Source organism: Astyanax mexicanus, chromosome 1 (genome assembly GCF_023375975.1).
Source record: "Astyanax mexicanus isolate ESR-SI-001 chromosome 1, AstMex3_surface, whole genome shotgun sequence".
Lineage (NCBI taxonomy): Eukaryota > Metazoa > Chordata > Actinopteri > Characiformes > Acestrorhamphidae > Astyanax > Astyanax mexicanus.
The window spans coordinates 125,695,079-125,722,111 of record NC_064408.1 but is presented as its reverse complement, the minus strand read 5'-3'; the positions used below and the strand labels follow the sequence as shown (position 1 = coordinate 125,722,111).

At 38.9% G+C, this 27,033-nt stretch overlaps 1 protein-coding gene across 2 annotated transcripts in view; it reads right to left on the bottom strand.

Moving 5' to 3' along the window:
• Positions 1 to 27,033, bottom strand: part of LOC103044108 (NIMA-related kinase 11) — a 186,732-nt gene that overhangs the window by 21,456 nt on the left and 138,243 nt on the right. For both annotated transcript variants that reach the window (XM_049465067.1, XM_049465068.1), the window contains 2 exons: positions 21,464 to 21,591; positions 11,979 to 12,039 (listed from right to left, as the gene is read on the bottom strand). In XM_049465067.1, the coding sequence (XP_049321024.1) occupies positions 11,979 to 12,039; positions 21,464 to 21,591 (189 nt within the window). The remainder of the gene's footprint in view (positions 1 to 11,978; positions 12,040 to 21,463; positions 21,592 to 27,033) is intronic.

The window sequence follows — 27,033 nt, the reverse complement described above, 5'->3', positions numbered from 1 at the left end:
GAACGCTACATATTACTGCTACTGAGGACTGTCTCATCTGCATCCAGTAATTGCTGGAGGGAACGTGGAGAAACAGACTCAATCATTTTTCATACTGTACATTCTGCTCCTGTGTAAAACTGAAAAAGTATTGGGAGGATATTTATGATGACCGTCAGTCAGTTTTTGGTGTTCCTGTTCCTAATGTTTTCGAGCTTCATTTTTCTCCTCTCTGGGTTTTTTTTTCCTCTCGCACTGTGTGATTTACCTGCAGCAGCAGTTTGTGCTCGAGTTTTGAAAGGGGTGGTTTTGACAGTTTAGTGGGCGGGGTCAGGGTCACCTCCCTTGGTGAATGCTATTGGCTGATATCTGCAGGGTTTGTAACGGACCGCCTACTTCCACAAGCCAGAGGAGGAGGGCGGCTAACTTGCTATGCTAACATCCAAACAACCCGCTCTCCGGCTCTGTCTACACAGGTATAGTGCCTGAAAAGACCGGCTCTCACGTGTAGCGATCAGCATGCCGGCTCTGTCTGCACGGGTTCTGTGCTTAGAGCCACCGATGCTGTTCGCCCAGAAGTCGGGCACTAAACCCGGGCAGACAGAGCGGGTCGCTCCGGGCACTAAACCCGGGCACTAAACCCTGGCAGACAGAGCGGGTCGCTCCGGGCACTAAATCTGGGCACTAAACCCTGGCAGACAGAGCGGGTCGCTCCAGGCACTAAACCCGGGCAGACAGAGTGGGCAGACAGAGCGGGTCGCTCCAGGCACTAAACCCGGTTAGACAGAGCGGGCAGACAGAGCCGGTCACTCTGGACACTAAACCCGGGCAGATAGAGTGGGCAGACAGAGCGGGTCACTCTGGACACTAAACCCAGAGCGGGCAGACAGATTGGGTCACTCCGGACACTAAACCCGGGCAGACAGAGCGGATCTCTTCGGGCACTAAACCCTGGCAGACAGAGCGGGACGCTCCGGGCACTAAACCTGGGCACTAAACCCGGGCACTAAACCTGGGCACTAAACCCTGGCAGACAGAGCGGGTCGCTCCAGGCACTAAACCCGGTTAGACAGAGCAGGCAGAAAGAGCGGGTCACTCTGGACACTAAACCCGGGCAGATAGAGTGGGCAGACAGAGTGGGTCACTCTGGCATAGCCAGCTAGCTAACTCTCCTGCCGTCCTTTTTTCTCCACCTTCCTCCTCCGGCTCGTGGAGGTAGGGGGTCAGTCATAAACCCCAGAGATATCAGCCAATAGCGTTCGCTGAGAGAGAAGACCCTGACTCCGCCCCTAAACTGTCAAAACCACCCCTTTCAAAACTCGAGCGCAAAACACTCAGTCTAGCACAAACTGCTGCTGCAGGAAATTCACACAGAGAGGAAAAAAAGCACCCGAGAGGAGAAAAATGAAGCTAGAGAGCAACATTTTCTTCAGCGCGCACACGATTCACTTTTTTTTGCTCGCTAGTTTCACATTTGTGCTCACAAGAAGTTCCTTTACACACGCAAAATGTTAAAACACGCTGGTTAATTGTTTTAGCTTTTTTTGTGTCCCTTTTTTTTTACTGAATTTAAATGAAGTGTAGATGACTGTTAATGTAAACGGAGCTTGACTATATGTAAACGTTTATATGGCCTGACTGTAAAATAACTGTAAAATGATGAATATTACTTAATCTTCAATAAACAATAAGTAAAAAAAAATACCAATCAGGGTGACTGAATGCTATACTACACTAATAAGAGCACTTGGGCAAGACTCCCAACACTACACTGACTCAAATCTGTAATAGGAATAACCCTGTAAGTCACTCTGGATAAGAGCATCAGACAAATGCAGTAAATGTAAAATTGTAAAATGTATCTGAGCACAGTTAGGATGCAACACTTTGTATAAGCGAAGTTCTCCACAGTGAGGAAGTCTGGGTTCAGCTCTGCTCTACATGATTGCGGTGTCCTTGGCACCACTTCCCCGGATCTGGCGTACAGGCGGTAGTCCAGGGGGGTGAACCGTATCGTAGACGTCAGTGTATCTGACAGCTCAGAGAGACTGTTTCTGCATGAGCTCCTGTAGCAGAGCTTCACTTTCCACCGCCTACCTTCCCCTAAACGCCGTCCTGCTTTATATACATCAAACTGCAACTATACACCCAATATACGACCTTAATAACCGGAGAAAATAACGTTATATATCTTCTATACCCTTTAATTTCCCTAAACACCGTCCTGCTTTATATACAGCCACCTGCAACTATACACCAAATATACGACCTTAATAACCGGAGAAAATAACGTTATATATCTCCTTTAATTTCCGTAAACACTGTCCTGCTTTATATACAGCTCTCAATAACTATACACCCAGTATACTAACTTAATAACCGGAGAAAATAACATTCATCATCATCATCATTTATTTATTCACACACACGTTCAGAACAACAAGACCAACTTCAACATTTATATCATGTGAAAAGGGACACCCTAGGAAGCTCAGGAGCTTTTGAATGGGGCCCAAGCACAGAGATACATGTAACCCCCCAAACCCCCCAAACCCCATCCCCACACCCCCCACTACTCCCCACACTCCAAAAAAAAAAAAAGGAAAATACCCCAAAACAACCCTCCTACTAAATTCCATAGTCTTTCACTTTCCAGTCATATAGTCTAATACAAATACAGAGAAATACAGTGTTAATTCATGATCATATTTGAGCATTTTCCAAAAGTACAGTCTAGTATAGTTCAATTTCAATATATAGAAAAATTCAATATTAATTCATGTTTAAGCATATTTCAACAGTAGTCGTCTCCTTAATCTCCTTTTAAAAACATGTATAGTTTGAGACATTTGTAAATCTATATCAATATCATTCCACACCTGCGGACCTTTACAAACTACACTAAGACTAGTACATTTAAGTTTCCGTTTTTTCCCCATGATGTAGTGCTTTTTCCTAGTCTGGTAAGCATGTGAGGGGAGGTAGATTGGAATTAGATAACAGAGTCTATCATTTAGCTTGTTTACTACGGAATACATAACACAAGCATTATGAAAAATATTAAGCTCAGTAATTTTCAGAAGACCCAGTTGACAAAAAAGTGGATCAGACGGGGCATCAGAACTAGCCCATGAAATTATACGAATAATTTTCTTCTGCAAAATGTGTAGTTTTCTCAGGTGACAAGAAAATGTATTACTCCAAATAATATTACAATAATTCAAATGAGGTTCAAATAATGTCCGGTATAATGTTAAAAGTGCTTCACCGGGTAAAAACTGCCTCAATTTGAGAAATAATCCAACATATTTAGATAATTTCTTTATTAATTCATCAATATGACTCCTGAAATTTAGGACCTCATCCATATGGATCCCCAGGAATCGAGTAGATGACACTCTCGTAATAGGACTACCATTTATTTCTATTTTAATGTGTTCCATGTTACTCTGATTTCTTTGTGAACGAAATATTATAAAATTTGTCTTTTTTATGTTTAAAGATAATTTATTACATTTAAACCATATATCAACTTTGTTTAATTCATTATTTAAAATGTTTACTAAATAATTTATATTTTTATGCGACAGAAATAAATTTGTATCATCTGCAAATAATATTTTGTGTAAAATACTTGAAGAAAATAAAAAACATTATATATCTTCTATACCCTTTAATTTCCCTAAACACCGTCCTGCTTTATATACAGCAACCTGCAACTATACACTAAATATACGAACTTAATAACTTAAGAAAATAACGTTATATATCTTCTATACCCTTAACTTTCCCTAAACACCGTCCTGCTTTACATACAGCAACCTGCAACTTTACACCTCATATACGACCTAAATAACTGAATAAAATAACGTTATATATCTTCTATACCCTTTAATTTCCCTAAACACTGTCCTGCTTTATATACAGCTCTCCATAACTTTACACCAAAATATACGAACTTAATAACCAAAGAAAATAACGTTATATATCTTCTATACCCTTTAATTTCCCTAAACACTGTCCTGCTTTACATACAGCAACCTGCAACTATACACCCAATATACGAACTTAATAACCGAAGAAAATAACGTTATATATCTTCTATACCCTTAACTTTCCCTAAACACCGTCCTGCTTTACATACAGTAACCTGCAACTTTACACCAAATATACAAACTTAATAACTGAATAAAATAATGTTATATATCTCCTATACCCTTTAATTTCCCTAAACACTGTCCTGCTTTACATACAGCAACCTGCAACTATACACTAAATATACGAACTTAATAACTTAAGAAAATAACGTTATATATCTTCTATACCCTTAACTTTCCCTAAACACCGTCCTGCTTTACATACAGCAACCTGCAACTTAACACCAAAATATACCAACTTAATAACCGAAGAAAATAACATTATATATCTTCTATACCCTTTAATTTTACTAGGGCGTCTACCGAATTAAAGAATTAAAATAAATAAATAAATAAATAAATAAATAAAAATCTTGGTAACACTTTATATGAAGCCTGTATTCATAATGCATTATAAATGCATTCATAATGCATTATATGGCATGCATAATACCTTATAATGACTGTATTAAGCCTGTATAATAACTATTTAATAATAAAAGCAATTACAGCGACATTCATAACACATTATAAACTACAAGTAGAAGGGTTTATAAAGAAAGGGCTTATAATGCCTTTTAATATCTGTTCATAAGAATATTGTACAATGTAGTCTTGTAATGCATTATAACACATTTGACGTGACTTCTCAAATTAAGCTTTTATAAAAGTACGTAACACATTATAAAGCCTTATGTACAGTCATTACTGTCAAGGCATTACAGTGAGGCATAATAAAGCATATGAAAACTCACTTCACTTAAAGTCAGTAATGACTGTATATAAGGCTTTATAATGTGTTTCAGAAATATACTTAAGAGCAGTAAATGTATGTTTGAATTAGGTAAAGAATACTAAAAGAGCATTTTCTATTTAATATACTTTATGAAAATACACATTAAATACACTTTCTCTGTATTTCCATGAAATGTATTTTTAGGTAAGATGCTTTATATTCTACGTTGTGTTGATAGAAGATATATGTAGTGGCATTAAATCCTGTTTAAAGTGCACTTTAGTGTAGTTTTTTTTTCACAATACACAATATGTGCATCAATACATAAAGTACCTCACTTACCATATACTTCAAGTGTATCAAAAATTATGTTACAAAAAAACACATGCTTAAAGCTACTTTAATTCACAGAATTTATACAAAAACCCCTCAAAACCACAATTTAATGCCTTTATGTTTTATCTAAATATAGCTTAACTACAATTAAAATATACTTAAGTTGCCATAAGTTCAGCGTGCAAATTAAAGTGGGTATTGGGGGGGGGGGGGATCAGACGCAAGTTTAAAGCAGGGTTAGGTTATAACTTTGAGCATCCCGAAGAGCACAACAATTATCCATTATCCAAAAATAAAATAAAGAAAAAGTTATTCTACAACTGTATTTCTACAAACCTACCAAGACACGACCATGATCTACCAAAAAAAACTGAGAAAGATCCAGCAAGGAGGAGAGCACTGATCAGAGAAGCAGCAGCCGGGAGGCCAATGGTCACTCTGGAGGAGCTGCAGAGATCCACAGCTCAATATCTGTCCACAGAATGTGTCTGTCTGATATCATTACCTGAAAGAGGAACTGAAAACAAAAACGAAGAAAAAACACAAAAAAATAGCCTAGAGTCCAAAGTGTTAACAGCAGGGGTGTCCAAACTTTTTTAGTTGGGGGCCAGAAGGAGAAATATATTAGAAGTCACGGGCCACAGACTCTGTAATAAAACAAATAATAAAATATACCACTTTAAATAATACATTTTCCTGATTATTTCATTTACACACCATTTTACTTGACTGACTATCTTTATTTTTGACAGTGTTGTGTAAACTAAGATTTTTCAAATTGATGTTTAATTTCATGATGTCTCTTAATATTAAACTCCTTAATTAAGGCAACTTTTAGACTCTCTACGCTTTTAGACTCTTTGGCCCGATTTTCTGCGCTAGAAATGCACACCCTCTCCGCTTTTAGACTCTTTGGCCCAATTTTCTGCGCTAGAAATGCGCACTCTCTCCACTTTTAGACTCTTTGGCCTGATTTTCTGCGCTAGAAATGCACACCCTCTCCGCTTTTAGACTCTTTGGCCCGTTGTTTTGAGCTAGAAATGCACACCCTCTCCGCTTTTAGACTCTTTGGCCTGATTTTCTGCGCTAGAAATGCGCACTCTCTCCACTTTTAGACTCTTTGGCCTGATTTTCTGCGCTAGAAATGCACACCCTCTCCGCTTTTAGACTCTTTGGCCCAATTTTCTGCGCTAGAAATGCGCACCCTCTCCACTTTTAGACTCTTTGGCCTGATTTTCTGCGCTAGAAATGCACACCCTCTCCGCTTTTAGACTCTTTGGCCCGTTGTTTTGAGCTAGAAATGCACACCCTCTCCGCTTTTAGACTCTTTGGCCTGATTTTCTGCGCTAGAAATGCGCACTCTCTCCACTTTTAGACTCTTTGGCCTGATTTTCTGCGCTAGAAATGCACACCCTCTCCGCTTTTAGACTCTTTGGCCTGTTTTTCTGCGCTAGAAATGCACAGTCTCTCCACTTTTAGACTCTTTGCTCTGTTTTTCTGCGCTAGAACTGCACACTCTCTCCACTTTTAGACTCTTTGGCCCGTTTCTGACACCTAGCGTTCAAACTTTGAATCCCACATTATAAAAACCTGCTTAACAGTGGGCCAACTTTCATTCTATTTCTAAAATACCCGCGGGCCGTGGTTTGGACACCCCTGGTTAACAGTCACGGCTGGTGTGTTCTTGATGCTCTTAATCGTATAGTTTTTTATAGTCTATAACTGTTGGAGTTATAGTGAAGCAAACAGTCTGAAACAGTTAAAAACTAATCAGTCATGTCTGCAGAAATGCTGAATATAATTATATACAGTGTTTTATCCGTAAGGTCCAGAACAGTACAGTAACTGCTGTCAGACAGAATCTTCTATTAAATTTATTTTGAGCTGGAGTGGATTAGCTGGTGTTATCAGATCTATCTTTAAGCTCTTCTACAGATTCAGAATGATGCTGCATCAGCACCACAATAACACTCTACACCCCATAATATATTAAACCCAGCCACTGCATGTATGTGTATATATTTAAAAATACAGTTTAGACACCTCAGCACAATTCATCCCAACAGAAAATCCCAATCAATTAACATGCTGATAACTTGCATAAATATACAGCTCTGTAAAAAATGAAGGTCGCACTTTAGTTTCTGAATCAGTTTCTCTGATTTCGCTATTTATAGGTTTATATTTGAGTAAAATGAACATTGTTGTTTTATTCTATAAACTACAGACAACATTTCTCCCAAATTCCAAATAACAAAATTGTCATTTAGAGCATTTTTATGCTGCTTTACTCCTGATGAAAAAATCAAGCAGTTCAGTTTGGTGGTTTGATGGTTTGTGATCATCCATCTTCCTCTTGATTATATTCCAGAGGTTTTTAATTTAGTAAAATCAAAGAAACTCATCATTGGTCCTGCTCTTATTTGGCCCTGATTTGCTGTTCTAATATATTCACAGTCCTGATGTCTCGTTTACACTTGGTCTTGTTCCCATTTGGACTCACTTTATCTCATTATAGAAAATAGGCTTTTATTTGAATTTAGTCTGTCTAATCTTGAATTCAGGTTTAATTGATCTCACTTACATTTGGGTTTAGTCTCAGTCTCTTTTGGACTCAGGTTTAACTTGGTCTTAAATCCATTTGGCTTCAGTTTCAGTCTCATTTGGACTCAGGATTAACTTGGTCTCACTCCCATTTGGTTTTATGTTCTCCTCCACCAGTCTTACACACTGCTTTTGGATAACTTTATGCTGCTTTACTCCTGGTGCAAAAATTCATGCAGTTCAGTTTGGTGGTTTGATGGCTTGTGATCATCCATCTTCCTCTTGATTATATTCCAGAGGTTTTCAACTTGGTAAAATCAAAGAAACTTATCATTGGTCCTGCTCTTATTTGAACTCAGCCCTGATTCGGTGTTCTAATATATTCACAGTCCTGATGTCTCGTTTAGACTTGGGTATTTTTACATTTGGGCTTAGTCTCCATCTCATTTGGACTCAGGTTTAATTTGGTCTCCCATCCATTTGGGTTTAGTCTCAGGCTTTACTTGGTTGTGCCTTCCTTTGGGTTTAGTCTCAGATTTTTCTTGGTCTCACTTTCATTTGAATTTAGTCTCAGTCTAATTTTACAGGTTTAGGTTTAACTTGATCTCACCTTTATTTGAGTTTAGTCTCGGTCTAATTTAAACTCAGGTTGAACTTGTTCTCTAAAGTCCTCTAGAAAGAGCTTTTTATAAGAGCAGGTTCTGCTGAGTCTGTAAATCCTGATTGAACGAATTACAGTAGAGGACACGGATTCTGTGGGAAGACAGATTTAAATATAAAACCTCTGAAACCTGAAGAGTGAATAACAGTGGGGTCAGAACCGGCCGGCCGGCAGGAAGTCCTGATTACAGCTTTGTCCTGGAGGAAGTGGAGGAGACGCACTCGATCTGAGCAGAACCCGTAAATAGCTCCATCCACACAAACCATCCAACCAACCGACCAATCAATCAATCAGAGGAAATCAGAGAAAAACAGGCCTATTCACTCCCACCAATGAGGAGAGAGCTCATTATCATACAGAAAGAGGAGGAAATTGTGAGGAATTCTGTAAAACTGGTTCATGAGAAGCTCAGAGTGTGTCTCTTCTCACAGTCCTGTGTAATTACTGGTATATAAATATTGATCTGACCTTTTTTAATCTGTTTATCTATAATCTGAACTCTCTTGACCTCTTCTCTAAATGATTCACATTCTTCCTCAAACTGATTCAGTTCAGTGCATCACAAACTCAAAAAAATACACATAGGATTCAAATTTAACTTATTTTGGTAAAATTCACAAAAATAAACTCAACAATGAACATTGATATAGTGATACCTTGATGTTTTTTTTATTATTGGAATAAAAATGAGTTATATGATTTGACCTCAGTTTGGAGTCTCAACCTGGTCTTCCTCTCATTTTGCTCCCATTTGGACTAATCTCAATTTGGTCTCACTCACATTTAGAAGTCTAAACTTTTTTTTCCTTATTTGACATTTGCTTTCTCTTTTAGACTTAATCTTGCTCTTATTTGGGCTCAGTCTCTAATTGCTTTCACTTTTATTTAAACTTGGTCTTGACTTGGTTTTGATCTCATTTATCGTCGTTCTCTTTCTCACTTAGACTTGGTCTAGCTCCTTTTCGGACTTAGTCTTGACTTGTTCTCACTTTCATTTAAACTTGGTCTTAGCATGGGTGGCGAGTGGTTCAGTGGTCTAAAGCGCTGCCACTATAAGCAGGAGGTCGCAGGTTTGAACCCCCCTCATGCAGCTTTACCATCAAGCTGCCGGCGCTCAGAGGGAGCACAATTGGCCCTGCTCCCTCCGGGTGGGTAGATGGCGCTCTCTCCCTACATCAATCCTAGGGTGATGTCTGCAGCACAGGGCGTCTGTGAGCTGATGTATCAGAACTTTTTTTTATTACAAAAGTTTCATGGTCACAATCATGATACAAAATGCAAAAATAATCGAGATACAATCAAATATATCATCATATTTATCACACTAACTTTTTTTATATATATATAATTAAAGGGATAGGGAGTCCCACAGTGTGGGATTTTTAAATATTATATTTAATGTTCTTGTTTTTTGTTTTTTTTTTTAAGATTTTATAATATTTTTAAAAACCGTCCTTCCTGGTACAAACAAGTGGTCAATAGTCGTTCTCGTTCTGGATTTCCATAATTGTTGTTTGGATACACATATGATAAACCAATAAAAATCACGAAATTCATCAAAAACACTATCATCAAATATGCCATAGGCAACAGAACTAACATTAATGACAACTTTCGGTCTAATTTGCTGTAGCATATTCCATACTTCGTTTGACCGATAAAATTCAATTAAAAAGTGGTCAAGAGTCTCTTTCTGTGTGCAGTTAGGCATTGGACATTTTATCATCTCATATCATCTCATATCATATCTATCTCTCTATCTATCAATCTATCTATCTATCATTTAACCAGTCAATATGACAATTTTCAAAACGGTTTATAAAATCACTATATTTTATATCGAGCAGCAGCTCAAAAAGAGGCGGAGTCTGAGTTCACATGTATTGGAGGAAGCATGTGTTAGTCTTCACCCTTCTGGTGTGTTGGGGCATCACTAGTGATAGGGGGAGTCCTAATGAGTGGGTTGGGTAATTGGCCTTGTTAATTGGGGAGAAAATGGGAAAAAAATAGAAATAAACTTTTTTAAATCTTTTAGTTGGTCTTTAGTTGGTTTTTACCTCATTTGACATCATTTTCTCTCTCATTTAGATTCGGTCTTGCTACCATTTGGACTTAGGCTCGACTTGGTTTCAATCAGGTCTGGACTTGGTTTGGACTTGGTTTGGACTTGGTTTGGACTTGGTTTGGACTTGGTTTGGACTTGGTTTGGACTTGGTTTGGACTTGGTGTCGCCCTCATTTGGACTTGGTCTTGACTTTGTCTTGAATTGGTATCATTATCATTAGACATCTAGATATCTAAGTCTCACTCTTATTTAGACTTGGTCTCAGTCTTATTTGTACTTGGTCTTCACTTGGCCTTGAGTTGGTTTTGATCTCATTTGACATCATTCTCTTTCTCATTTAGGCCTGGTCTCAACCTGGTCTCACTCTCATTTAAACCCAGTTTTAAATTCTTCTTGAATTGGTTTTGATCCCATTTGACATCATTCTCTCTCTCATTTAGAGATCTGGTCTTGCTCTAAGTTGGTCAAACTCACATTTAAACTTGGTTTGCCTTGGTAACTCTCTCATTTAGACTTGTCTTGACTTGGTCTTGAATTGGTTTTGTTCTCATTTGACATCATTCTCTCTCATTTAGACTTAGGCTTGTTCCCATATATATATCTAGTGTCGATATGGTCTCAATCACATTTAGATTTGGTCTTGCTACCATTTGGACTTAGGCTCGACTTCAGTCACAATTAAACTTGGCCTAAACTTGGTTTGGACTTGGTGTCTCCATCATTTGGACTTGGTTTGGACTTGGTGTCTCCATCATTTGGACTTGGTTTGGACTTGGTGTCTCCATCACTTGGACTTGGTCTGGACTTGGTCTGGACTTGGTGTCTCCATCATTTGGACTTGGTCTTGACTTTGTCTTGGATTGGTTTTATTATCATTTGACATTGTATCTAGACCTGGTCTTAACTTGGCCTTGAGTTGGTTTTGATCTCATTTTACATCATTCTCCTTCTCATTTAGGCCTAGTCTCAAACTGGTCTCACGCTCATTTAAACCCAGTTTTAAACAAATTCTTCTTGAATTGGTTTTGATCTCATTTGGCATCCGTCTCTTTTTCAATTAGACTTGGTCTTGCTCCCATATAGACTTAGGTCTCAAAAACTTGGTCTTGAGAGGACTTGATCTCTCATTTGGTCTCATTCTCACTTTACTTTGGACTCTGGTTCTTGGTTTAACTTGATGTTGAACTGGTCTTATTTGATCACTCTTCCATTTCACTCTTCGATCACTCTTCCATTTAGAACCACTCCCAGCTTTGGACTTTAAAAAATCAGTATAAAATTACACTCTTATTTCTCTTTTCTGTAAGTGATCTATATTACAGTCCGGTTCTCATATCAGTTTAAATTGCCATTATATCAAATATCATGTGGGATTATTGATCATGTTATAAGAAGAGTCCGTTTTTTTATATACGCTTTAATATCAGACTGTAATCCCATGAGATCAGCTGTGTTCTGGTTATTATTTTTGATTAGGTTTATAAGATATATGATTGGGTGTGAGATGAATACTGTACTCACCACTATATCTCTCTTCCAGAACGTTCTCCATGTGCCTCACCATAGACTCCAGATCACTGTCCTGAAGAGAACCACAAAACAAACTATTATAACTAGTCTATTTAAATATTTCTATGTATTTAAGTCAACTTTTCATTGATTTATACTTTTATATTACAGTTTCAATTGTTTAAAACTCATTGAGGTGAATGTGGACGATAGTAAATCTAATATTTAACATCTAATATGCACTTTTTTATAAGAATGTATCATTATTTTTAAAGAGGAGATCAAACATCAAGACAGATGGAGTTACAAAAAGTTTCGATAAGTAATTTAATTAATTTATTTCACTGGAAAATATTAAATAAAATAAATATACACATATATATTTAACATTATGCATATAGTTTGTAAGATTTATAATCAATGTGTAAATTAACCATATATATATATATATATATATATATATGTAAAATAACATTGTGCTAAAAGATGTCAGAAATAAATGGCATTTTACTGACAACATTTTTTGATACTACAGTGACAGTTAGAACCGTTTTAAAGCATCACTTTCATACAATAATTGAACTTCACATAGTTCAATACCACAGTCACATGCCCTTCTTCAACCAATCACAGACAGATCCCATGCTCCTGGTCACCTGAGTTCTAATTCTCTACAGCTACTGTATGACTACATTACCCAGAATACTACTCTCTTTCAAACCATAGTTACAGTCCCTTCTTCAACCAATCATGGACAGATTTCATACTCCTGGTCACCTGAGTTATAATTCTCTACAGCTTTGACTAATTACATTTGCAATGTATTGCCAACACTAGTGTGAGCATACTCAGCTTTTTCTGTTTTTGGATTTTCACTTTTGGGCTTAATATCAAATACTAAACAGATTACGTGACAAAAATTATTAAATTATTAAAAAATATTAACAAAGATTAAAGTATTACTCAGAAGTTCACTTTTTTTCACTAGGAATTTTGAAACAGAATTAAGTTGCATTAAATATTGCATACATAGTTTAATATTTAATTTGACTTCTGATTCTATGCACCTGTGACTAATTGATTTTGCATGTATTAAAACTCTGTCTGCTTGCACTTGTGCTTTGCAAAGTATTGCCAACATACTGTAAAGACTGCCTATATATAACATTAAATCCACTTTCTGTCCAAAAGAGATCAGTAAGGTCTGGAACATGTTCTCTGTTTTTTATTTAATTAAGGGTTTAGTCCTTGCACACCTTTCAACTTAAAATCAAACTTTGTAATCTCTTTCTAAAAATAAAAATAAAGAATGCTATTTTGTATGTGTATACACACCGTATAAGCCACACAAAGACTCAAGTATTTGAATTGTTTGCTTATAAACTCATTATTTACTTTATGTTTTATGAAGTATTTATGTAGGTTTTCTTTGTTGTGTTCTATACCTGGCAACACTGAGTGAGGAAATGGGAGATTTGGAGGCTACCCCACAGTTCAAGTAAGAAAATACTGGCTGAAGCTCTGCTATAAAGAGCTGTTGGTGCTTTGACTCGGCATGTTTTCTTAATATCTGATGATACATGCTGACCATGTTATTACAGTATTAGAGTTAATACAGTATAATGCTTCTTTAAATATAATAGTACATTTAATACATAACATTTTTTTTCTACAGTAAAGAGCAGCTGGGGTCCACCAATGGGAATCCCAGGCAGATGGATGGTGACTGGTGTCTAGACCAACCACAGCTGCTGAAGAAAAAAAAAAAAAAGAAAAAAAAGAAAAATACTAAAAGGTTTTCCTACTGAAGCCAATTACCCATTCATCCTCCCCCACACGCCTACTACAGCCAATCAGAAGAGCCCCCGCTGTCTCCGAGGACCAGCTAATTATCAAATCTCCACTGGGCCAGAAGTCAATTCCAGTCCATCCTCCAGTTTCATCTGCTCCAAAACCCCCTTGTTTCTCCCAGCAGTGACGAATCGCTTTAATCTGTCCGGCTGCCGCTGCGCTGCTATTGGAGCAGATTGGATTGCAGCTGTGAGAGCCGCGGGCCGCTGGAGATGATGGCTGATCTCTCTGGAGAAACGCTGAGGGAGACCTCCCTGCACTTTATCAGCCCCAGCGTGAGAAAATCGCCCAACAAACTCCAAAACCAGAGCCGAGATCCAAATCAGAGAGTTCTACTGTCTTACAGACATTCCCTTATACTAGGGGGGTCCAAACTACGGCCTACATGCCATTTCCTGAAGGTATTTTATAAATAAAATGAAAGTTGGCCTGATATTAAGCAGGTTTTTATAATGTGACGAGCCAAAGAGTCTAAAAGAGGCGAGAGTGAGCAGTTGTAGCGCAGAAAACGGGCCAAAGAGTCTAAAAGCGACAAGAGTGAGCAGTTGTAGCGCAGAAAACAAGCCAAAGAGTCTAAAAGCGGCGAGAGTGCTCAGTTGTAGCGCAGAAAATGAGCCAGAGAGTCTAAAAGCGACAAGAGTGAGCAGTTGTAGCGCAGAAAACAAGCCAAAGAGTCTAAAAGCGGCGAGAGTGCGCAGCTGTAGTGCAAAAAAAGAGCCAAAAGAGTCTAAAAGTGGCGAGAGTGTCTTGCTCTCATTTGGACTTAGACCTGGTCTCACTCACATTTAAACTGGGCCTGGACTTCTCCTTGTTTTGAAGCATTCAGTTCATATATTATATAGATGTATTAAACACACAGTGATCTGTTTTAAGCGTTTATTTCTTTTATTGTTGATGATTAGGGATTACAGCCAATTAAAAAAGCCAAAAATCAGTGTCTCAGAAAAGACCAATCGGTGCTTTCTGCAGTGTGGGCAGTGTGCCAAGTCCTGCTGGAAAATGAAATCCCAAATCATCTCCATAAAAAGTTGTCAGCAGCAGAGGGAAGCATGAAGTGCTGTAAGATTTTGATACTAGACTTGATAGTAAAACACAGTGGATCAACACCAGCAGATGACATGTCTCTCCAAACCTTTCTTTATATAGGAAATATATTTATTATATATTTTTTAAAATATATAATATATATAAATAATATTTTTGACCAGATATTGTTCGGACATGAAAGATTTTAGAGAACTAATTATATAAGTTGTAATTGTATAAGGAACACAACCTACCGTTATTAACCATATTAGTGTTTTTATATGAAGAATTAACCCAATAGCTAAAATTAATTTTATAATCATCATTATTTATTATTTTAACACAATAGCAGTGTACCTAATCTAAATATACTCTCTGTTGCTGAGACTATCAAACACTTCCACACACAGCGCAATGTCAGAGCAATAAAAAGGAGCAGAAATAGCTAAATATGTATTAAAAATGAAAAACCTCTTATTTAACTACTCTAGCAGCCTTTAGTAACACTGAGTGAGAGAAAGTTAGCTTGACTTAACATCAAAACTATGGTTTAATTTAAAACTAGCACTTGTCGACATTTAAGGTGGAATTTAAGGTGGAAGGGAAACATTTTAAGGTGAGTGAGAATAAGACATATCTTGTACAACTACAATTAATCACACATTTCCTTTCTTTTTGTGCTTTTTTTTGTACACCCCTACGTTTATATACTCATCATTCATGGCTACATGGTGTTTACTTCCTCTACCCGTGTTTTTACCGTTAGCAGATCAGCGTACGCTGAACCTGATCCACCGTCACTCGAGTGTGAGAGCCTCCATATGGTGAAAATGAGGGATAAAGAAGTGTGAGTGTTTAAAACGAGGAGCAGAGAAAGTAAAAACCAGTCCCTGAAGCAGAAAGCTGTGAGAGTTTGATGGATTTCAGTGAATCTGACGCTCCCCCGGCGGCGGCGGTGGTGGCGGGAGATCCTCAGGCGTACAGTAGATCCAGTACAGCGTGTGAATAATTCAGACAGACAGCCGGAGCGCCGGTTACTCCGCCACGGTCCGCTGAGTTCTGGAGAACAATCCCCCCGAGAGTGAACCGCTGCACCAATTCACTATTCACCATTTACACACTTCACTCCAGCTGCTGCCGCCGCCGACTTCCAGCATCCAACCCAGAACCAGTTCACCTCTTATTACTGCTCATATTATAGTATATATTTACCTAAAAACACTGTAAAAATACAAACTTGGACATAAGTTAAATTAGTCAGCTTACAGCTCATAGAGTAAACTTTTAACCAAATAAATTCAAAACTCTAAATGATGTTAGATATACTCTTAGATGCTCTGAAATCTCAAAGCTTTTAATACTCTAACTGCTCTCCAAGCTCTAGACCCTATAAAAGCTCTAGAACAATGTTCTAAAAACTCAAAAAATTCTAAACAGTCTAAAAGCTCCAGACGCTCTAGACAATTTAAAAGCTTTAAATGTTCTCAAAGCGCTCTAAGCTAAAAGCTCTAAATGCTCTGAAATCTCTAAAAGCTTTTAACACCCTAAATGCTCTCCAAGCTCTAGACCCTCTAAAAGCTCTAAACGCTCTAGAACAATGTTCTAAAAGCACTAAAAATTCTAAATGCTCTAAAAGCTCCAGACACTCTAAAAGCTCTAGACATTTTAAAAGCTTTAAATGTTCTCAAAACGCTCTAAGCTAAAAGCTCTAAACACTTTGAAATCTCTAAAAGCTGTTAACACTCTAAATGCTCTCCAGGCTAAACACTCTAAAAAATTCTAAACACTCTAAAAGCTCTATAACTAAATGCTGTAAAAGCTCTAATAATTCTAAACGCTCTAAAAGTTCCAGACGCTCTAAAAGCTCTAGACAATTTAAAAGCGCAAAAAATTCTAAATGCTCTAAAAGCTCCAGATGCTCTAAAAGCTCTATAACTAAAAGCTCTAAAAATTCGAAACACTCTAAAAGCTCCAGATGCTCTAAAAGCTCTAGACAATTTAAAAGCTTTAAATGTTCTCAAAACGCTCTAAGCTAAAAGCTCTAAACGCTCTGAGATCTCCAAAATCTCTTAACACTAAATGCTCTCCAGGCTCTAGACCCTCTAAAAGCTTTAAACGCTCAAAAAATTCTAAACGCTCTAAAAGCTCCAGACGCTCTAAAAGCTCTAAAATTCTAAACGCTCTAAAAGCTCCAGACGCTCTAAAAGCTCTAACTAAATGTTTTAAAAGCTCTAAAATTCTAAACGCTCTAAAAGCTCCAGATGCTCTAAAAGCTCCAGATGCTCTAAAAGCTCTAGACAATTTAAAAGCTTTAAATGTTCTCAAAACGCTCTAAGCTAAAAGCTCTAAACGCTCTGAGATCTCCAAAATCTCTTAACACTAAATGCTCTCCAGGCTCTAGACCCTCTAAAAGCTTTAAACGCTCAAAAAATTCTAAACGCTCTAAAAGCTCCAGACGCTCTAAAAGCTCTAAAATTCTAAACGCTCTAAAAGCTCCAGACGCTCTAAAAGCTCTATAACTAAATGCTCTAAAAATTCCTAACGCTCTAAAAGCTCCAGACGCTCTTAAAGCTCTATAACTAAATGCTCTAAAAATTCTAAACGCTCTAAAACTAAATGCTTTAAAAGCTCTAAAAATTCGAAACACTCTAAAAGCTTTAAAAAATTCGAAACACTCTAAAAGCTCTAAAAATTTGAAACACTCTAAAAGCTCCAGCAGCTCTAAACGCTCTATAACTAAATGCTCTAAAAGCTCTAGACAAGGGTCTAGACCCTCTAAAAGCTCCAAACGCTCTAAAAATTCTAAACACTCTAAAAGCTCCAGATGCTCTTAAAGCTCTATAACTAAATGCTCTAAAAATTCTAAATGCTCTAAAAGCTCCAGATGCTCTAAAAGCTCTAGACAGTTGAAAAGCTTTAAATGTTCTCAAAGCGCTTTAAGCTCTAAACTTCACTCCAGCTGATGCCGCCGCTGTGTCTTTAAAATACATTTTATTATTACGGCTGCGCTTTGCTTTAGTAAACGGACGCGTTTTTCCCCATTAAAAATGAATGGGGAAAGAAAATATCTATATATTGTCGTGCAAATTTTCCCCATAGGAATGAATGACCACCTAGCAACTGCTTAGCAACGTCATAGCAACCACCACAGACACCATAGCAACACCTTAACAAACTCTCTAGTTGCCAAGTATAATAAGGGAATTGCACCGATCTGCTTGTGGTAATGATGGAGCGAGCTTCACACTGACCACTAGCATTGATACCATAGCAATGCCTTAGCAACACCTTAGCAACATCACAGCAACACCCACAGATACCATAGCAATTCCTTATCAACCACGTAGCAACCAGCTAGCAACACCATAGCAACCTCCACAGACACCATAGCAAGTGCCTAGCAGCCACCTAGCAACACCATAGCAACCTCCACAGACACCATAGCAAGTGCCTAGCAACCACCTAGCAACACCATAGCAACCTCCACAGACACCATAGCAACACCTTAACAAACTCTCTAGTTGCCAAGTATAATAAGGGAATTGCACCGATCTGCTTGTGGTAATGATGGAGCGAGCTTCACACTGACCACTATATCTCTCCATGTTTAGATGCTCTTAATGCTAAAATGCTTAAGAAACTGGGCCCAGATCAACCAGTTTAACCAGTTTGACCAGTTTGACCAGTCTTTTTTTCAGATGGATAAATGTGCAGCTTTATAGCGTTCACTAAAAGATCTTAACGAGCACAGAGTAATTACAGCTTCACAGGTGGGAAATAAGAGAATCCGATGAGCTCAATAAGATAATGAGATCATAAATCTGTCTCTGAGAGAATCCCACTCTAATAGAGAAGAGCTGCTGTAACCCGTCTCACGCCCCGCCCTCTCTAACCTAATTACCCTGCTGAGAACTGGAGCTCCAGCATCTCAACCAGACTTAATCTACAGAGCGGGAGTTCAGCCAGTCGCCAATAACAAAAAACACAATAAACTTCTAACACTGATCCCCGACTTTCTGCGGCAGAATCACAAAGCTCCAGACGCTCTAAACGCTTTAAAACCTCTAAAAAGTCTAAAAGCTCAAAACACTCTTAGATGCTCTAAAAGCTCTAAAATCTCCAAGCGATCTAAAAGCTCTAAACACTCTAAACGATTTAAAGCTCTAAAGAGTCTAAAATGCTTTAGAGCGTTTAGTTTTATATCGCTTAGAGCTTTTAAACAAAACTCTAAATGCTCTCAACACTGTTAGATGCTCTGAAATCTTTAAAAGCTCTAAACACTCAAAATGCTCTCCAAGCTCTAGACCCTCTGAAAGCTCTAAACACTCTAAAAGCTCAAAAAATTCGAAACACTCTAAAAGCTCCAGCGACTTTAAAGCTCCAGCGGCTCTAAAAGCTCTATAACTAAACGCTCTAAAAGCTCCAGCGGCTCTAAAAGCTCTATAACTAAACGCTCTAAAAGCTCCAGCGGCTCTAAAAGCTCTATAACTAAACGCTCTAAAAGCTCCAGCGGCTCTAAAAGCTCTATAACTAAACGCTCTAAAAGCGCCAGCGGCTCTAAAAGCTCTATAACTAAACGCTCTAAAAGCTCCAGCGGCTCTAAAAGCTCTATAACTAAACGCTCTAAAAGCTCCAGCGGCTCTAAAAGCTCTATAACTAAACGCTCTAAAAGCTCCAGCGGCTCTAAAAGCTCTATAACTAAACACTCTAAAAGCTCCAGCGGCTCTAAAAGCTCCAGACAATTTAAAAGCTTTAAATGTTCCCAAAGTGCTCTAAGCTAAAAGCTCTAAATGCTCTGAAATCTCTAAGCGTTCTTAGATGCTTTCAAATCTCAATGTTCTAAAAGCTCTTAGATACTCTAAACGCTCTAAACACTCTCAATGATTTAAAATCTCTAAACGCTCCAAACACTAAACTATTTAATGCTCTAAAAGCTCTTAATGCTTTAAAAGTACTAAAAGCTCTAAAAGTGTTTAAAACAATTTAAAACTCTAAATGCTCCAAAATATCGGTATGCTTTAAAAGCACTAAACGCTCTCAATGCTCTAAAATCTCTAAAGGCTCTAAACAATGTAAACACTCTGAAATCTCTAAAAGCTCTAAAATCTCTATAACTAAATGCTCTAAAAGCTTTAAAAATTCTAAACACTCTAAAAGCTCCAAACACTCTAAAAGCTCCCCATCCCTATTAACCCCGTCACACTCAACCCCATCCCTATTAACCCCATCACACTCAACCCCATCCCTATTAACCCCATCACACTCAACCCCATCCCTATTAACCCCGTCACACTCAACCCCATCCCTATTAACCCCATCACACTCAACTCCATCCCTATTAACCCCATCACACTCAACCCCATCCCTATCAACCCCATCACAATCAACCCCATCCCTATTAACCCCGTCACACTCAACCCCATCCCTATTAACCCCGTCACACTCAACCCCATCCCTATTAACCCCATCACACTCAACTCCATCCCTATTAACCCCATCACACTCAACCCCATCCCTATCAACCCCGTCACAATCAACCCCATCCCTATTAACCCCGTCACACTCAACCCCATACATATTAACCCCATCACACTCAACCCCATCCCTATTAACCCCATCACACTCAACCCCATACATATTAACCCCATCACACTCAACCCCATCCCTATTAACCCCGTCACACTCAACCCCATACATATTAACCCCATCACACTCAACCCCATCCCTATTAACCCCATCACACTCAACCCCATCCCTATTAACCCCGTCACACTCAACCCCATACATATTAACCCCATCACACTCAACCCCATCCCTATTAACCCCGTCACACTCAACCCCATACATATTAACCCCGTCACACTCAACCCCATCCCTATTAACCCCATCACACTCAACCCCATACATATTAACCCCATCACACTCAACCCCATCCCTATTAACCCCGTCACACTCAACCCCATCCCTATTAACCCCGTCACACTCAACTCCATCCCTATTAACCCCATCACACTCAACCCCATCACACTCAACCCCATCACACTCAACCCCATCACACTCAACCCCATCCCTATCAACCCCATCCCTATCAACCCCATCCCTATCAACCCCATCCCTATTAACCCCGTCACACTCAACTCCATCCCTATTAACCCCATCACACTCAACCCCGTCACACTCAACCCCATCACACTCAAGCATATATTCATATATATGAATATGATCTTAAAGCCCAGGTCTCAGACAGTAATCTGTATACAATCTCTAGTGTTCTGCACCATACAAATGGTTTGTAACACCCAGTTTTTTTTAACAAATCTAAAACAGCAAGAGGTATAAAATACACTGATATTAAACACTAAATAATGCTATATATAAATAATGTTATATATAAAACTGATAAGAACAGTTGGGGAAACCGTATAACTGGCAGCACTGACCGGCTGTAGCTGTAAGTAAACAGACGCTGGGTTCTTTAGTGGACATAAATCACGGTACGTTCTGCACGAAGCTCATCGACTTCCTGTCAGAGATCCGACACTCAAACCTCTCTCACAAACACAGCTCCACCCTCCTGACTGACAGCAGCTCCATCCTTTACCTCCACGCCTCTCTCTCACCTGTCCAAACGACCGGCAGATACAGAGCGAAGAGGAGGAGGAGGAGGAGGAGTCATCTTCATCAGAGCAAGACTCGAACCCGTCCTCACAGTAAAAATCCTCTGCAGCCTGAGCGTCCTCCGGGATACCTGAAAACACAAAACACCAAAATAAAAAACACAGATTTAGAACACTTTTCTTTATTGTTTCCTCTAAAACGATGGGTTTTAAAAAGATCTTATCCTGCTTTTACTGGAGTAACTGTTTCTCTACCATCCAGAGACTCTTTACAAGATTTTGCAGATTGATAGAAAGGTTTTGTTTGAATTTCAAGACAAGATAAGCTTTTACTGAGGATGAGACGTTGGACAAGATAATCACCACTCAATCCTTTTCTCAACTCATCCAACCAAATACTACAGTATTGGATGGTGCCATGATGTGATGGTCATTGCTATCTTACACCCCACCAACATCCTATTTTCACACCTTCCACCTTCTTCTTCAGAGCTTCTGAATATATCTACACTGATGGGCGTGGTGTTCTGGAAATGAGGTGTGTTCAGGTACATTTCTGGAGTTTTGCTTGTTTATCTTGGAGCGCCACTGACTGAATACAACCTAGACAGACGCCAACAGTCAGACGTTTATCGCTATCTTGGCAACAGAGGCACATTGCGTAGTATTGTACACAATACTAAATAAAATAACATTGCTGTTCCCGTAAATGAGCTGCTGGACGAGCAGCTCAGTTTCCTCTGCTGAGAAGCGTTTGTTGGACACGTCCAGGGAGCTGCACTGTTAAATTAGCAACCCGCCAAAGACAGAGCTCATCTGACTCTTAAAGGGAATGATGAGCAAGAGACACTCTGATGGGTTTATTTTACATCTTTATGTAATTAAAGATGTAAAAATTATTCTTTTATCATGATCACCTTCTATTAATAGACTTTGTTTCATGTATATATTGTGCTAAATGTGTGGTGGTTGGGTGGGAAGGGATGGTTGTGGGTAAGGGGAACTGGATGTAGTGGGTTAGATGTAGGCGGGGTGGGATGGATGTGGGTGGGGTGGGATTGGTAGTGGGTGGGGTGGGATTGGTAGTGGGTGGGGTTGTCTACTAAAATTTCAATAAAAACTTAATTACAAAAAAAAAAAAAGACAATTAGTACATGCCTTTTGCACATTTCGAGGCTCGCAAGGTGTACTTTTCCCGCCGTTACGATAGCAAAGACCCACTGACACTCCCTATAAAAATCAATAAAATAGGGTCCAGTGTTTCAACGGTTACAGAAATATTTACCAGGCTAAGGAAAGCTGTATGAGTGTTTGTACTCTTGTTATTTCTCACCAAACAATCCAGAATTCTCCAGGCCTGAGTGAACCGGCCAATAGCTGCTTGTAGACCGAGAGAATGAGAGTAATTTAGAGAAGAAATCGAGCCTGAGGGCCGAGAGCAGAGCCAGCATCACCCCGCTGTACAGAACTGCAGTCGCTCAGTCCAGAATCTCCACTCAGTCATCACAGCTTTATTCTTCTTTATCTGATTTTCACAAAAACATATACTAAACACACAGGATTCAACTCAATCAGCTCCAACTGAAAATTCATATTTTATACAACTTTTACTACAAAAACGTGATTTTAAACCTTTTTAAGACTCTGGAACATTCAAATAAAGAACCCATATACACTTAATCTACAGCAGTCAAGCTTCAGCCATCAATACTACAGTAGCAAATTAGCTCCGCCCCCTCAACCTACAGCAGTTGGGTCTCTTCAATTCACTCTACATCAGGAGTAGTTTAGCTCCACCCATTAAGCCCCAACTCTAAGAATAGCCCCTCCCGCGTTGGTTAAGCTTCACCCACTTAGCATACAGCAGTCAAGCTTCAGCTATCAATACTACATTAGCAAATTAGCTCCACCCATTCAAGCTACACCAGTTTAGCCCCACCCATTCAGCCCCAACTATAAAAATAATCTAACCTACATTGTTTAAGCTCCTTTTTAGCCTTTTCCATTTAGTCTACACCAATCAAGATTCTGCCATTAATACTACAGGAGAAAATTAGCTACACCCATTTAACCAACATCAGTTTACCCCGCCCAATCAGACCCAACTGTAAGAACGGACCCACCCACATTGTTGTAGACTGAGTGGTTGAAGCTTAACCAGTTTAACAACGTCTACTTAGTCTACATCCTTCAAGCTTCAGCTATCAATACAACAGTAGGAAATTAGCTCCACCCATTCAGCCTACAGCAGTTATGCCACATGCACTAAGCCTACAGCTTTCAAGCATTTACCATTAATACTACAGTAGAAAATTAACTCCACCCATTCAGCCTACAGCAGTTTAGCCCCACCCATTGAGCCCCAACTGTAAGAATAGCCCCACCCACATTGGTTAAGCTCCATACATGTAGTCTACAGCATTCAAGCTTCAGCAATCAATACTACAGTAGCAAATTAGCTCCACCCTTTTAACCTACAGCAGTTTAGCTCCACCCATTCAGCCCCAATTGTAAAACTAGCCCCACCTACTAAGTCTACCTCTGTCCATTTAATCTTCAGAAGTTAGGTCCCACCCATTCACTCAGGAACAGTTTAGCTCTACCCATTTAGTCTACAGGAGTTTAGCCACACCCATTCAGCCACAATTGCAAAACTATCCCCACCTACACTGGTTAAGCTCCACCCACTTAGTCTACATCAGTTTACCCTCTTCCATTTACTCTACACCAGTCAAAATTCTGCCATCAATACTACTTGAGCAAATTAGCCCCGCCCATTCTGTCTACAGCGGTTCAACCGCACTCATTCAGCCCCAACTGTAAGAACAGACCCACCCACATTAGTTGAGCTCCACCCACTTATTCTACTGCGGTCAAGATTCAGCCATGAATTCTACAGCAGGAAATTAGCTCCACCCTTTTAACCGACAGCAGTTTAGCCCCACCCATTCAGCCCCAACTTTAAGAATTATTATTCTAGCCCAATACACTGAGTGTACAGCAGTCAAGCTTCTGCTGTCAATACTATAGTAGCAAATTCAGCCTACAGTAGTTCGCCAGCAGCCAATCCGAGCGAATCTCATTATATTATTTACCTACATAAGATTTAAAGGCAGAGTAACAGAGACAGCCTGTTTAATAATAAAGTGTAAAGAGCTGTGTGTTTAAACTGTATTATTTTGTGTTTTTAAAGTGATTTCGGCGCTGAGCAGAAGCACACAGCGTTCTCCTGGATTGGGCCGAGCCGATAAAGAGTCCTGCGGTAAATGAAGCTTTAAATGTAGATTAATGATGTGTTTCTGAAACACGGTGTAAAATGATTTCCACTAATCTCAGTCTAAAGTCCGGCGATGTTAATGAGCTCCGGAGGACCTTCAGAGCTAGTTGAGATTAATTAAACACTGCCGGGATTAGCATCAGGATGACTGACCCTGATTAAATACCGGCTGTGTTAATCAATAGAGGCGGTGAGGCTGGGTTACAACGTCTAGAACCGGGAAGAAGAAGAACTCACCATACAAACCCACAGTATTTTGAACGGGTTTATCTCAGGTTTAGGTTTTAGGCTTTAAATACTTTAAGTAACCCAAAACTCCAACCTAAAATAAATCAGATCATTTTTATTATCAAAGAACTGAAGATCAGATACATGAACATATTAATTTAATATATAATTTTACGAGATGAGATTTAACGGTAATTTAATCAGGTATTAATATCATGCTGTAGATATTTAATTTTCAGTGCTGAAGTTTTAAAGATTATCCCTCGTTTTTTTTTGGTCTGATGTAACGAGAGATCCTAAACTCCTCCTGAAGTTTGATTTAATGGAGATGAATAGATGGAATTAGAGATGAATTAGAGATGAGCGTGGGCTGGGTTAATGAGGCCGGGGTTTACCCACGATGCTCGGCGCTTTCAGACAGGCCTCCCCTGACGCTGGGCTTCATTGATTTTAATCAGCGCTGTTTCTGCCCCACCTGAATCACTGATGTAAAAAGTATCAGCTGTTTATTTATTCAGGACCTGCGGGCGGGACCGCCCTGCGGAGCTTCAGCAGCTTCAGGACCTGCGGACCAGTTGCACTGTTCCTTCCACCCAGTTTAAAAGAAATAAGTCTGCAGGAATTGTGTAAGTGAATATTTGAGCTATTATGGGATGGATTATTACAGGAGGAACATTAGGAACCTCTGCAACTACGAGATTGTGAGGCTGAATATACACTGCTTTTCAATGCTTTTCAATGAGAAGCTTTGGCTCCGTCAGACGCAGTCGCGAGGTGCATCATGGGTCCGGGGGACACGATGCAATGAAAAGTTATGCAAATTATTCTGTCCAATTTGCTGCATCTATCCAATCACAGAGCAGGTGTTTGCCTGTTATGTGCATGTCCTGGCCTGGGCTTCCAGGGCTACAGTCCCGAATGATTATCCAGTAGCCTCAATTCGTTTCACTCAGCTCAGCTGTACTATTAAGGATAAAGTTCGGCCTTTCAGGAGAAACAGCCAATCAGCTTACTGTTTTTTGGAGGAGAGTCAGTGTGCTACTGGGAAAGTTTTTTTGTGCATTATTAGGTCTTAAGTATGACGTTTTTTTAAATCAGATTTTATCAGTGATTTCTGAAATGGTAATCAACATTTGTTGTTCAGTATTTTGGTCTCTACCCCATTCAAAAGCCACAGGGAACATCTATGCATGTTTTTTTGTTTGTTTTTTGCAGCAGGTTGTAGCAAGCTGATGTTAAAACAAATATACTGTAGGTATACAGAGGTTCAGAGAAAGGTGTGAATGATATCTAACCATGTAAACTGTGATGACACTGTTTCTGACAGCTGGTGTAAAACACAGATTAAACCCACTGTGTGCTTAATAAAATGCAGCGTATGCTTAGTCAGTTATCTTAACTTTTTAAATTAGATAGGTAGTCAAGGTTTGGGGTGAAAAAAAAAATATATATATATATATATATGTAATCTTCAACCTGCCCTGATGTCCCTCATCACCCAATAACTATTTCATTTTCAAATTGTGCTTATTAATTTAGGGGTCAAACTGATCAGCTAAAAAAACATACGTTTGAGTTTACTTCGTTTTATTGAGAAATGGATTTACTGAGGGAATATATCTGAGAGTAAAAGCTCATGCTCATACTATTTTTGCAGTTTTTGAGCACCCTTTGTGGTGTGAACAAGTATGTACCCCTTACAGGTTTTCTTGTCTTGTCAGGTTTCTTCATTTTTGTCATAGTAATATTTTTCAGATTATCAATCTAACTTTAATTTAAGGGGAAAAAAAACAATCCAAACCAACCTAGTCCTGTGTGAAAAATTAATTAAATAAATAAATTAATTATGATTAATCACACTTTTTATAAAGCTGAGTTCAATTACACTATTACACTACTAACCACAACCTCGGGGCGCTAAGCACCATGGGTAAGCCCCAGCCTCTTTAACCCAGCCCGCACTCATCTCTAATTCCATCTATTCATCTCCATTAAATCAAAGTTTAGGAGAGGTTTATGATTTCTCATTACATCAGACAATAAAGGTGTGTGTCCCGTTTCATCTGGC